The following is a 13,752-nucleotide window of genomic DNA, read 5'->3' as shown; positions in this document are numbered from 1 at the left end:
AATAAGTTATACAGCAATAAACTTCTCCCTGTTTGCTTCAAATGTTTACTATAAGTTCAGAATTTCCACATATTCTGAATGAGTGCTATAACACAAAATCACATGATAATTCCTCTTTTCATGTTTCTCAGAGGAAGCCATGCATAATGACCTGAGAACTAAAATAGAATCTTTGTAGGAATTAAATTTTAGGATATCCCAAATGCTTCTTCCCTCTCCTCATGAATAGAGTTGCCTAGCCCAGAATATTTAGTCTCCCTTCCCATCTGACTTATATCTGAACAGTTTCTTTACTGGATGTGATTACTTATGCACCCTCTAAATTGCAGGCTTATTTAGATTAAGGTAATCTCTCAATTCATGTTTCACCATAACTGCAAAATATTCTTTGTCAATTATCTCTCCTTATTATTATCCATTTTCTAACTCTGATGGTAATTTTTTTCCAGAAACAAATTATGGTCTAAACTGTTATTAATTTTATAAAATGTGACATTGAAATTGCTTGCTGTCTTGTCTTTTCTTAGTCAATTAATCTACTTATGAACTTTTAAAGTTGAGAACTTGTATGTGGCAGAATTTTTTTCAGGCATATGGTAAACAAAGATAAATTGTTTATTCTTTTTAAAGAGCCAGGCCATCTAGTATTCACAGAATCACATAAAAATGCATAAACATACAAACACATGCACCAACACACATAGTAATATGCACTTTACATTTTGGGGTTTTTAGATATCCTAATAGAAGAATAGTTCAGCCTACTAATACCAACAAAAACTTAATGCACGTTAAACAAAAATATGTCGAATACTATCAAATATGGAATTTATTCTTTCTATTTATTTCTGGCTATGCTCCAGAGTTCGAATCTCCATTATGCTGAGGAGGGTACTCTTCTGCCTGCTCTTCTTTATATTAGATTTTTATTTTATTAAAAAATGTGGTATCAGGGTAGCTTGGCTTTATTCTTATTTCCATATGATGATCAGGAGAGGTTAGCAGAACATGAGAAGTGTATTTAATCTTTTTCCTTTTTTTTGTTTTTTAAAAAAAGAATTGAGATATAATTGACACCTACTGTTATGTAAGTTCAAGGTATAGAATACACTGATTTAATATATTTCTATATTACAATATGATTATCATCATAATTTTAGCTATCATTCCTGTCACATCATATAAGTAGTATTCCTTTTTTTCTGATCAGAACATTTAAGATTAGTCCATCAAAAAATTTTAAGTATAAAAAGTGTTGTTGAAAAAAATAATTATTTAATCTCCTTTCTTAATAGGAACAAAAAGGGATTAAAATGTTCTTTTGTGTTTTGTCAGGAATCTGGACAAATGGATAGAAAAGCAGGAGTCACTAATGGGAAGTCAATTGTTTTGCATAGGCTCAATAGCTAAGTTTGTGGCCTCTGATTTTAGAATGAAATATAGGTATATCCACTGTCAAATATATATACATATAAATATATACACATAATGCATATATAAATGGTCCTCGATTGTTCCAATAAGAGAATGGATTGGATTCTATAAACTAAAGTATATTTTATGTACATTAAATTCAATGCATATAACACCACAAGATACAAAAACAAATCCTTTATTATTTCTGCTCCTTTGAATATCAACTTGATGGATATTGTTCTCCTGCCTGTCTTGTTCAACCTTTTATGAATGTTATTCATGTGGGGAAGAGAGACCGCCTTGATTTCTAGTATCACCTGATGTTCAGGCAACGATTGCAGAAAAGTTTTGATAACATTGAATGGGAGAACATGACAATTACAAAGTTATTTTACATTTTGTCAGGAGACTGGAAAAAACGGAATTGGAGCAAGAATCACGAATGAAAGTCAAGAATTGTCTCTGATAAGTACAATAGCCAACTGTGGCAGAAAGAATGTCTATGCCTAATGACACGCGGCTCCATCCTGCCTCATTCCTTTTGCTGGGCATTCCAGGGCTGGAAGGTGCACATGTTTGGATTGGATTTCCCTTTTTCTTCGTGTATCTTGTTGCTCTCCTGGGGAATGCTGCTGTCCTGTTTGTCATCCAGACTGAGCATAGTCTCCATGAGCCCATGTACTGCTTCCTGGCAATATTGGACTCCATCGACCTGTGCCTCTCCACAGCCACCATCCCCAAAATGCTGGGCATCTTCTGGTTCAGCCTCAGGAAAATATCTTTTGAAAGCTGTCTTACTCAGATGTTCTTCATTCACTTCTTTACTGCTATGGAGAGCATTGTGTTGGTGGCCATGGCCTTTGACCGCTACATTGCCATTTGTAAACCTCTCCAGTATGCCATGATCCTCACCAGCAAAGTCATCGGCATTATCACAGGCATTGCCATTCTGCGGAGCCTGTGCATGGTGGCCCCACTGGTGTTTCTTCTCCTGAGGCTGCCCTTCTGTGGGCATCATGTCATACCTCATACCTACTGTGAGCACATGGGCATTGCCCGCCTTGCCTGTGCCAGCATTAAAGTGAATATATTGTTTGGCCTTGGCAACATTTCTCTCTTATTATTGGATGTGCTTCTAATTATTCTCTCCTATGCCAGGATCCTCTATGCAGTCTATTGCCTGCCTTCCCAGGAGGCTCGACTCAAAGCTCTCAACACCTGTGGCTCCCACATTGGCGTTATCTTAGCCTTTTTTACACCTGCTTTTTTCTCTTTCTTGACACACCGCTTTGGCCACAATATTCCTCGATATGCCCACATTTTCTTGGCCAACCTATATGTGGTTATCCCACCAGCCCTCAATCCTGTAATCTATGGGTTCAGAACCAAGCAGATTAGGGAGTGCGTTTTGAGGATATTTTTTAAAAGATAGTTAAACATTGGTGGTATTAGAATGACTTAAAGTTCATATTTTCTCCACCTGCTCATTAGAAGAGTTAAAAGGGAGAGAGGGTGCAAAGTCAAATAATTCTTTGAGTGAAAGGATAATTTCTATAATCATTTGACTTTAAGGATAATAATAAATGTAGTGATCATAATATTATAAATTTAAGCTTTGCATCTCTATAAAGTGCTTTTATTTATATTGTTTGGTAATCAAGATAGCCTTATAGTGTAGTTAGTATAGTCAGAAATTCTCAGATGATAAGCTGATGTTTTGGATTGTTAAATGAGTCACCTGAAAATTCAGTTGTTAGTAAGAGGTAGATTATTTAGTAGGAGAGTTTTTAAATTGGACTAGTTTGTAAATCACCAGAGGAAATATCAGAGCAACAGAATATTTGTTCAGGGATTGCAGAAAGTTTTGGTAACAGGGTTACCAAAATAATTAGTGACATTATTTAACTCATTAGCATATACTCTTTTAAAAAATTACTTAACACATCTATTTTTATGTAAATTCTATAATGTGGATACTCTTAATTTGCATTTTCATGTGCATAAACTGTGGGTCAGAAAATTTTCCATAACAAATTATGATCAAGATTTTGGTTCCTGGCACCTAAAGAAACAGAAGATGGTATATACTTAGAAATAAAATAAGGTGAGCAGGGAATAAAGATGCAAAATAATAAAAGATATATTTCTTAAGTAAATGTTCATGAAGTTTACATGTGCTAAGCTGACATGGCTGTTTGGTGACAACCTGATGAAAAGACAGAATTGTATGTCATAAGAAGAATAAGGGGGGAAGAAGAGGAAGGATCGTCAAGGACCATGTATAGAGCAACCATGGTAATGGACAACAGTGTGAGGACTGACCGAGGGACAGGGGGTGGGTGGGGCAGAGGACACCAACAGGGGAAAAAGTAGGACAACTGTAATTGGACAACAATAAAAAAAGAAAAAAACTTGGTGGGGGAATTAAGCTGCTAAGACTAAAAATGTTATGCTCTAGGTTTGCATATTAATTTATATTTGGGGGGAACATTTTAGAAACTTTGTAATAATATTCAATAGATATTCCAAATACTGGGCCAATATATTGAAGACAGCAACACAAAAGTAGAAATGTGTTTGCCTTCTTTTCACTTTCTAAAATAATCATGTGGAAAATTACGGACCTAGTCCGTAAAGGATGTGTTATTTGAAACTACATACAAGAGAGTCTTCCAGAGTTATGTTACTTCTTTTACTTCACTTAAAACCTCTGATTTTTACCAGTTTATAAGTACAGAAATTCTAATGCATGGCCAGAAAATGTCATAAAAATAAAAATATTAGATATTGCCTGCAAAATCTTATAGTTAAATCTAGTAAAATATTGTAAATAGAACAGCGTTGATATTTATGTATCATATTTCCTTAAAAAAATCCATAGACTACAGGGTTTTTTTTCTATTTAGAAAATCTAATAGACCAATATCTAATAAACAGACATCAGACAAATTAAGTCAGGCTAGCCTGTGTATTCAAATCCTCCGGACTTTAGATAAGGTCAGAAAGCTTTATTCATCAAAATAGATAGCAAAGGAGTTTAGTTATTAGAACATTTACAAATAAAAATAATATGATATTCAGATGTAAGTAAATATAAAAATTAATAATATTTTCTACAGCAATGTGAGTCTTTTGATAAAATAATCACAGTAAGGGTTTTCTGATGACTCTTGAGAAAAAATATACAACTTGCAAAGATTTGTCCATTTTTTAATATTAGTTTTGTATCCTGGAACTTTAGTGAATTCATTTATTAGGTCTAAGAGTTTTCTTTTTTTTTGGTGTGGAACCTTCGAGTTTTCTATATATAGTGTCATGTTATCTGTAACTAGTGAAAATTTTGCTTCTTCCTTTCCAGTTTGGATCTCTTTTAATTTTTTTTCTTGTGCATTGCTAAGGCTAGGGCTTTCAATACTATGTTGTACAAGAGTAGTGAAAAAAGCACTTCTGTCTTGTTCCTGATGTTAGATAAAAAGCTTTCATGTTTTCACCATTGAGGGTGATGTTGGCTGTGACTTTGTCATATATGGCCTTTATTATGTTAAGGTACTTTCCTTGTATACCCACACTGTTGAAAGTTTTTATCATAAAAAGATGTTAAATTTTTCAAATGCTTTTTCTGTACTATTGAGAGAATCATATTATTTTTATCTTTCATTTTGTTTATGTGGTGTATCATGTATATTGATTTGTAGATATTGAACCATCCTTCTATTGCTGGAATAAATCCTCCTGGATCATGGTGTATGATCTTAATGTGTTGCTAAATTTGGTTGGCTAATATTTTGTTGAGGATATTTGCATCTGTGTATATCAGGGATATTGGCCTGTAATTTTCATTTTTGTAGTGTGTCCAATATTGATAGAAGAGTAATGCTGGTTTTCTAGAATGAGTTTGTGAGCCTTTTCTTCTTTATAATTAGTTTGGATAATTTGAGAAACATAGGACTCAATTATTATATGGATACTTGGTAGAATTCATCAGTAAAGCAGCCTGGTCCTGAACTCTTCTTGTTCATAATTTTTGAGTATTGATTCAATTTCTTTTATTTTTTCTTTTTAAAATTGAATTTACTTGGGTGACATTGGTTCACACCACACAACTTTCAAGTGTACATCTCAATAAAACATCATCTGCACACTGCATCGTACACTCATTACCCCAAGCAAAGTCTCCTTCAGTCCTCATCCCCACTCCCTTTGCCAGTCTCCACCTAGACACCACCCTACTTTCCCTCTGGCTATCATCACACTGTTGTCTTTATCTATGTGTTATTTATATATGTATGTGTATATACACATACATGTATATAAATGTTATATATGCATATATGTATTATATGTTATATACATATAAATAACATTTATATATAAATAAAACATATCCATATACACATATATATGATTTTTGGCTCATCCCTTCACCTTTCATCCCGTTCCTCCTCCCCCTTCCCCTCTGACAGCTGTCAGTCTGTTCCATGTATTCATGACTTTGTTTCCATTTTGTTCATCGGTGTATTTTGTTCATTAGATTTCACATACAAGTGAGTTCATATGGTATTTGTCTTTCTCAATTGGCTTACTTCACTTAGCATATAGTCTCCAAGTCCATCCATGCTGTTGCAAAGGTAAGATTTCTTTCTTTTTTATGGATACATAGTATTCTATCGTGTAAATATACCATAGCTTTTTTAATCCACTCATCTATTGATGAGTATGTGGGCTGTTTCCAGGTCTTGGCTATTGTACATAACACAGTAGTGAACGTAGGGGTGCATATATACTTTTGAATTAGTGTTATGGGTTTCTTAGGATATATTCCCAGAAGTGGGACTGCTGGGTCAAAAGGCAGTTTCATTTTTTAACTTTTTGAGGAAACCCCATACTGTGTTCCACAGTGGCTGCACCAGGCTGCAATCCCATCAACAGTGCATGAGGATTACATTTTCTCCACATTCTCACCAGCACCTTTTGTTTGCTAATTTATTGATGATAACCATTGTAGCAGAGGTAAGGTGATATATCATTATGGTTTTTTAAACAAATTTTATTTATTTAGTTATTTTTAAAAATCATGTTTATTCTATTACAGTTGTCTCAGTTTTTCCTCTTTTGCCCTCCTCCACCCACTCCCCAACCCCTCCCAGGCTCCCACCCCCTTTCTCTTTCTCTTTTCCTCTCAATAGAGGCAGAGATAGATTGATTAAAATCTAAATAGATTTATATTTATATGTATCTTGCAGTATTGCATAAATATACACCTACAAACAGACCAGTTCACTTTGAACAATAAGTTACTTTTGGGGAGATTTGCATTTACATGATGACCCTGGGAAAATTCCTTGCAGAGTTTCTCCAAGTTCTTTTTATAAAACCATTAAAATGTCATGCACGGTTTTATATTTATATTTATATGACATTAGAGTCTGGTATATAATAAAGTATCAATACCATTGTGGATAAAAGTAACTAAGCAAGTAAGAAAAGAATGAATGAATCTATTGCAGATATTAAAAGCCTGTAGCCTTGCAGTAGAGATGTGTATAAATTTGATAATGTGGCCAGTAGAATTGATTATCTGCAAATAAAAAGAAGCATTTTATTTCACACAATCCTATCTGTAAAAATCTGCTCTGTAGGGGCTCTATAAGAAATTAATCATGATAAAACCTTATAACTAGGTTGTTCAAAACTTTTAGGTATTCCATAAATTTTCACAGTGACTGTTTTGCTATTAATCACATTATATGTTTTAGATGGGCTATCTAGGGGAATTATAAATAAAATAATACTAAGGTCAGAGTATTTTTTGTTGCAAGATTCTGTAATTGAGAAAGACATTGCCTTTTCCCTATTTTACAGTGAATATCTCTGAGACAGTTTATGTCTATCTTTTTTTCAAGAAGATGCTTGAGATTTGCCCTCTAATCTGCTTAGTCCTCACTCCATAGATGACAGGATTAAGGGCCGGTGGAACAACAACATATAAATTGGCCAGGAGAATGTGAATGTATACAGGGACATTCCTGCCAAACCGGTGGGTCATGAAGGAGAAAAAAGCTGGAGTGAAGAAGGCTAGAATAACACAGATGTGGGAACCACACGTATTAAGTGCCTTGAGTCTGGCATCCCGAGACGGAAGGCAGAAGACAGCTCGGAGTATTCTCACATAGGAGATCACAATCAGAACCACATCAATAAACACCATTGATATGAGAATTAATCCAAATATCTTGTTTACCTTTATATTGGCACAGGCCAGCCGAGCAATTCCCATGTGCTCACAGTATGTGTGGGGGATGATACGATGTCCACAGAAGGGAAGCCTCAAGATGAGAAACACCAGAGGGATAACCAAAATGAAATTGACACCAACCACCACCACAAAAATGAGGCCAAGAGTTCTGTTAGTGAGAATCAGACTGTACTGCAGAGGGTTGCAGATGGCAACATAGCGATCAAAGGCCATGGCAACCAAGACGACAGTCTCCATAGCAGTGAATATATGAATGAAGAACATCTGGGTGACACAACCCTCAAAGCTAATCTCTTTTAAACTAAACCAGAATATGCCTAACATCTTGGGGACAGTAGATGTGGAGAGGCCCAGATCAATGGAGGCTAACATAGCCAGGAGATAAAACATGGGCTGATGAAGACTGTGTTCATTCTTGATCACAAACAGGATAGTGATGTTCCCCAAAAGGGCAATCAAGTATACTGAACAAAAGGGAAACCCAATCCAAATGTGCATCTCTTCAAGGCCTGGAACTCCCAGCAGGAGGAAAGAGGAGGGGTGTAACTTGGTGTAATTTGATGGGGACATTCTCTCTCTGTTCTTTTGGAATCAGATAGAAAAACAGAACAAATTAAACAATTTAAAAAGCCAAACTACATTAAATAAAAGAATATAATAAATTTGGAGCAGAATATTATGAAAATTATATGTCATCCTTCAAAGTATGGATTCATTTAGACATTCAAAAAGTTAACAATTATGCTAAGTAAAAGAAAGAAATCAGATGAAATCTCTGACTTTTTAATATTAAATATTGCTTAAAATATGAATACAGTATATATGTGTATAGATAGGTAAATATAGGTAAAGCTATAGGAGATATAAGTGCTAACAAAGTGACATCTAAGCAGATACATAAACGCATTATGGGGATGATTTGGTGTAAGTTAATCATTGAGTATCTTGAAGACATGGGTTGACACTTCAATCTGAATTCTACAAGAAATATTTCTTTAGTCCTCTGGAGTGTGAAGAGAAGTGGTGCAAGTTGCTCTTCTTAAATAAGTTGTGAAACAAGGGCTTTAGGAAAGTTAGTAACACTCTTTCTGGGGGAACAGAAAGCAAGTCTATGAGGAGGAGTAAAGAAGAAAACCAAACTCTTCCTCATTTTACCTCCTTCTCCTGTGATACATGGCTAGTGTGGTAAGTTGGAGTTAGGGGTACTGCTCCTTGAGAGGTTCCTTTAGCTAAGTGAGACTCAGGTAGGACGGACAGAGCAAGGAAGAAACTATTTCCAAGGGCTTTCTCAAATTTTCTTTTGAAATTTCTATAGCAGTTACTCTAAAATTTCTAGATAGAAAGAAAATGTACTTTAAAAAAAACTCTGTTTCACTGATGCTTTTAAAGTCTTGAAATTATGGAGAGATAAAGTAAGAGAATTTTACCCTACCAAGGACATTCAAACAAGACCTACTTTATATTCCTGTGTTTCTCACAGCTTCGGTTTCAGGGGTTTCTTGTTTGTCACTTATTTCTCAAACCTCATTTCTGGTGTCTCACTGCCAGAGCTCAGTCTTGCGTAGCATCACCTGTGTTAGCCATGACCATGAGCCATTTAGGTTTAGACTACAGCAGTTTCTCTCCTGACTTCATTTTATTTGTCATGCCTACAAAGGAACTTTTATATTTGTGCTGCAATTGGCTTTCACCCCTGAGCTCATCTCCTACAGGACCATTAAACTCCAGGGTCTGGAATGTTCCTCTCCCTGAAAGAAAACAGTTAATCCTCCTGTGACTGTGTTTCCGAACAATGGGACGTATGGCTACCATTTTTCATTATTAGCCTCCACTCTGACCCTCCCCACAGACTCCAATCCCTGAGTTTCACCTTTGGTTAAGCTACATTAAACTCTTAAAAGATGTTGGCTTTGGTTTATAATAACAAAAGTGAGATAATATAATTGGAAATGTATCATATATACTGCAGAAATGATGAGTATAAAAATAATGCTAACGTTATGGCATACAAAAGTGGTCTGGAATAGCAGTGTGTCAGTGAGCACTAAGGCCTTCTGAGATATTCCTAATTTGGATGAAGTAAGGGGAAATGGCCAGAGAGTACACATGCCAAATATTCTAGAATTGTGTTAATTAGTGGAATTTCACGGAGATTGGAGCAGTAGCAGATATTTAGGTCATTACATATTACATTTTGGACTCATACACAGAGGTCCAGCCTTTCTTTACCCGTGACTCAAAACCATGTCAGAATTCTGAACTCAGATATTCCTTCTCATGCTATCTGAGCTCAACGTCCATTTGGTTCTGACCAATATATATTAGGTTCCAATGGTTGAGGCTACACCACTGATGAGCAGGTTTACCAAAGTAGGACAATAGAATAATTGGTGTAAAGAGGCCTGAAATCCTCCCATACATAAGTGGATATAGATTAATAAAAGCAATGTAAAAATCTGAGAAGTCAATGAGAAATGGGAGAATAAGACAAGGGAAAGGAACAGCCGAGAACGAAATAATTTACTACCATATGTGACATGGTCAACTGTTACCATGATCCACCTTCTCAACGTTCTTCCAGTATTTAATTTATGACCCATCTGCATCCAGTTTTCGTGGTATTCTATAGGAAACCAACTGCCTCTCTGAGTGACCAACCTGCAGGAAATCTGAAAGATTAACCCTTACTTATCAGTCTAACCACTTACCTCCAAGGAATAGTCTCTATTTGTTACACTCAATTTCATCGGAAACCCAGGCATTTAAATACAGAAGGCTGAGATTTGACACTTTTGAAGATGACACTGGTCATTGGTGAAGAACGTACTTGTAAACATTGCCAAGGCGAATTTTATAAGGAATGACTTTATTCAGAGTGTTTGTATCACTAAGAAAGTGGTTCATTTAATTCTTCAGGGGAATCAGTCACTGAGAACAAACAATTTGTCTTTATGACAACCTTTACCATGTTCTCTTGCTCCCAGACCTGGGGAAGATATGGCATGCAATGACAATTACACAAGGTTTGGATAGCCTAATGGAAATTATCTATCTTTCCAATGCTTGAACTGGTATGCAGTGGAGTCTATGGTTGGAAGTCAGTATCTCTGCTTTGTCATTCAAGTCATAACTCTAGGGTTCCAGGGAGACCTTTGTCCTGTGGTTCAGTCAGGGTCACATCCATGGAATAACTGCTTAACAATTCTAGTCTCATAAGGGTAGAGTACAATTGTGTGAATATTCACTGTCCTCACTTTCCTGATGGTTCACAGTCTCCCTTAATATCCTCTGTATGCCGTTAACTGATTGGTGCATGAGAAACAAACCCTTTAACAATCATGGGAAGAGCCCCTGCATCCCAGTGTTTTTGTCATAAAACAGGGCCGAGAATACAGTAATCTTGCTCATCATGCTTGTCTCGTTAATCAGAGAAGCTCAGCTATTAGTTCAGTGAACTCATGTGGTTCCTCTTTGAATCATCAACTTCATGATGGGGAGGAGATGGGAAATCACAGTCAAGTGGTCACATGTACCAGACACTGTGAGCCTCTCTCTCCTCATTCCCGTTCAATTAGGTGAATATTATTCCAGCCATAGTGTGCTAAGAGTGAGCCTCTCAGTCTCAGGATGAGTCAGGAAATTCACTTGTTTGTTTCACTTTGCTACGTACAGCACAGAACAATGATTTGCAACTGGTGTGCTGCAAGAATTTTTAAAACATGATTACCTATCCATTTTGTCAGGGTCACTAACCTCCTTTCCCTTAGATTGTCAAATTTAAAAATGACAACAGTCAACAAAACAATAGCCATCTGTTGTAAATAAGTCAAAATTATACTTTTTTCTATTTTGTTATTTTTGGGCAGATGCTTAGCTCATTGAACAAATTGTGCCAGACGGCACACTAACCAGGCTTTTAGCAAGAAAATTTATTGGACGACACTTAAAAAGAAAGAAGTAGTAACAGCAGTGCAGGCTTTTTTTTTCCCTGTCAATTGTACTCTGGGGTAATATACAGATATTTTGTGAGGCCAGTTGTCAGCCTCTATGAAAAGAGCCCTGACTCTTGGGCTTTGGAACTTTATTTTAAATCATCCAACCCTTTCCTGGAATAAGTAGGGACTGGTATCCAAGACAATAAGGTGAGCTAGAACATTGGCTTCTCACTTTATTCTACCATCCCATGTTCATTATTGAAGGAATAATGATGAGAGTGATTAAGGGACTGGGCTCTAAATGCAGTTGATACAACAATGTGTCATGTGAGAGTCTTGGCCACTCACCAATTCCAGCCCCTCAGTTTTCAGGGGATGAGAATAAAACATTTTTGAAAAATTATGGCATAAAAACCAAAATAAATAAACTATTAAAATTGATTCATCCAAATAAAAACAAATTGCTGTTTAAATATCATTGTTTCAAAAAGAAAAGAAAAAGACTTGATTGGGGCAATACTTTCACAAAGCTATATTGGACCAAGGACTTGAATCTAGAATATATAAAAAACTGCATAATTAATAATAAAAATTCAAATAACCCAATGTAAAAATGACAAAAATTTTAAACAGACACCAAAAACAGAGATAAACAGATGACAAATAAGCAGATTAAGATGTTTAATGTATAAAGCACCTGTGGACAAAGCCAAAGTGGGGGAGGGTTGAGAGTGGGAGGTGGGAATGGGGGGCAGGGGAAAGTGGTGGCAGGAAAACGGAGGAAAAAAACCATGAAAATGCTTGAGGTATTATTATTTTATGTTGTGAAACAACTTAATTATTTAGAATGTGGTTTTATTTTTTCATGTGCAGCCAATCATATTCTATTATTAAAAACTGTTGCCATAGTTAAAAAAAAAAGATGTTCAACATATTTAGTCATTAGTTAACTATAAATTAAAAGCACAATGAGATACCAATACACTTTCATTAAAATGACTAAAATTAAAAACCTGGCTATACTAAATGTTTGTGAGGATGTGGAACAAGTATTCTGGAAATACAATTTTAGAAGTTTTATAAAAAGTTTCGTGTATATCTGCTCTTTCACTGCTAGGTATTTATCCAAGGGAAATGAAAGTATACACCTGACCAAAGGCTTGCACTTGACTGCTCATGGCAGCTTTATTTGTAATATATGAACCTGGAAATGAACCAAATTCCAACAACAGATGAACAGATAAACAAATTTTGCTATATCCATGAAATAAAATACTACTCACCAAGAAAAATGTATGCATAATTGACTCAAACAATAACCGATGAAGCTCAAAAAGATCGTGGTAAGAGAAAGCAGACTGAAAAGATTACATTCAGTAAGATTTCATTTATATAAAATTTCAGAATTTTATAGAGCTAATGTGTAGTGACAGAAAGTATTTCAGTATGTCAGGTTTTTAGGTGATGACTGGGTTGCAAAGGTGTGGAAGATTTTGAATTGATTTTGAAGTTGATAACTTCATATGTGTATACATTTGTAGCAATACCCCATTTTTTAAGTCTTTATATTATAAATTCTTAGAAGAGTAAGTGCTCAAAAAAAAAAGTTTTTATGAATAAGGGGGTAGGGAAAGGACTGGAAAGGGGAAGGGAATTAAAAAGTATAAACTTCCAGTTACAAATAAGTCATGGGGATGTATTGTACAACGTAGAAATGGGGGAGAGAGAAAGAAAGAGAATGGCAAAGGGGGAGTAATAGATGGGCAGCACTAAATGTTTATTCCTTGATGGATAATATATTTTCTAGTTTAAGGGAAATCTATGAAGTTCAAGAGACAGTGCTTTCATTAGAAATTATAAGTGTTTTTAATTAACCGGCATAATCCCTTTTCTCAGTTTTTTCTAGGAAAAATCCTCAGGGAAATATTTGGGAATTACTCCCAAATAGCACCAAATTTAGTATAAGGCAAAAAATGAAAAGCATTATTAATAATTTCATTGGATTTAGTTAAATTGGTTTGTGGGTCTTTATTAAAGAAACATTTTCAAATTTATATTTAAGTGTGTAGAAAAACATAGGAATGGTCCATTAATACTAGTAGGAAAAGAATGGTTAGCACATATACACTAGTACAGATATTTTCT

At 35.3% G+C, this 13,752-nt stretch overlaps 2 protein-coding genes across 2 annotated transcripts; one reads left to right on the top strand and one right to left on the bottom strand.

Annotated features, from left to right (window-relative positions):
• The first annotated feature begins 1,903 nt into the window (after positions 1-1,903).
• Positions 1,904-2,848, top strand: LOC129076517 (olfactory receptor 52E8-like). The gene has a single exon (XM_054580676.1). It carries the CDS (start codon positions 1,913-1,915, stop codon positions 2,846-2,848), a length of 936 nt encoding a protein of 311 aa, XP_054436651.1. The 5' UTR covers positions 1,904-1,912.
• Positions 2,849-7,303: 4,455 nt separating this feature from the next.
• Positions 7,304-8,242, bottom strand: LOC129076516 (olfactory receptor 52E4-like). Its single transcript, XM_054580675.1, has one exon. It carries the CDS (start codon positions 8,240-8,242, stop codon positions 7,304-7,306), a length of 939 nt encoding a protein of 312 aa, XP_054436650.1.
• Positions 8,243-13,752: the final 5,510 nt, after the last annotated feature.

Source organism: Pteronotus mesoamericanus, unplaced genomic scaffold, assembly GCF_021234165.1.
Source record: "Pteronotus mesoamericanus isolate MK-2021 breed Mesoamerican mustached bat unplaced genomic scaffold, CSHL_Meso_final contig_591, whole genome shotgun sequence".
NCBI classification, from domain to species: domain Eukaryota; kingdom Metazoa; phylum Chordata; class Mammalia; order Chiroptera; family Mormoopidae; genus Pteronotus; species Pteronotus mesoamericanus.
The sequence above is the reverse complement of the archived record's forward strand: the minus strand, read 5'-3'. Positions and strand labels throughout refer to the sequence as shown.

Excerpts from the sequence above, each read along its gene's own strand:
- LOC129076517 (XM_054580676.1), top strand. The coding sequence starts at position 1,913 with ATGTCTATGCCTAATGACACGCGGCTCCATCCTGCCTCATTCCTTTTG.
- LOC129076516 (XM_054580675.1), bottom strand. The coding sequence starts at position 8,242 with ATGTCCCCATCAAATTACACCAAGTTACACCCCTCCTCTTTCCTCCTG.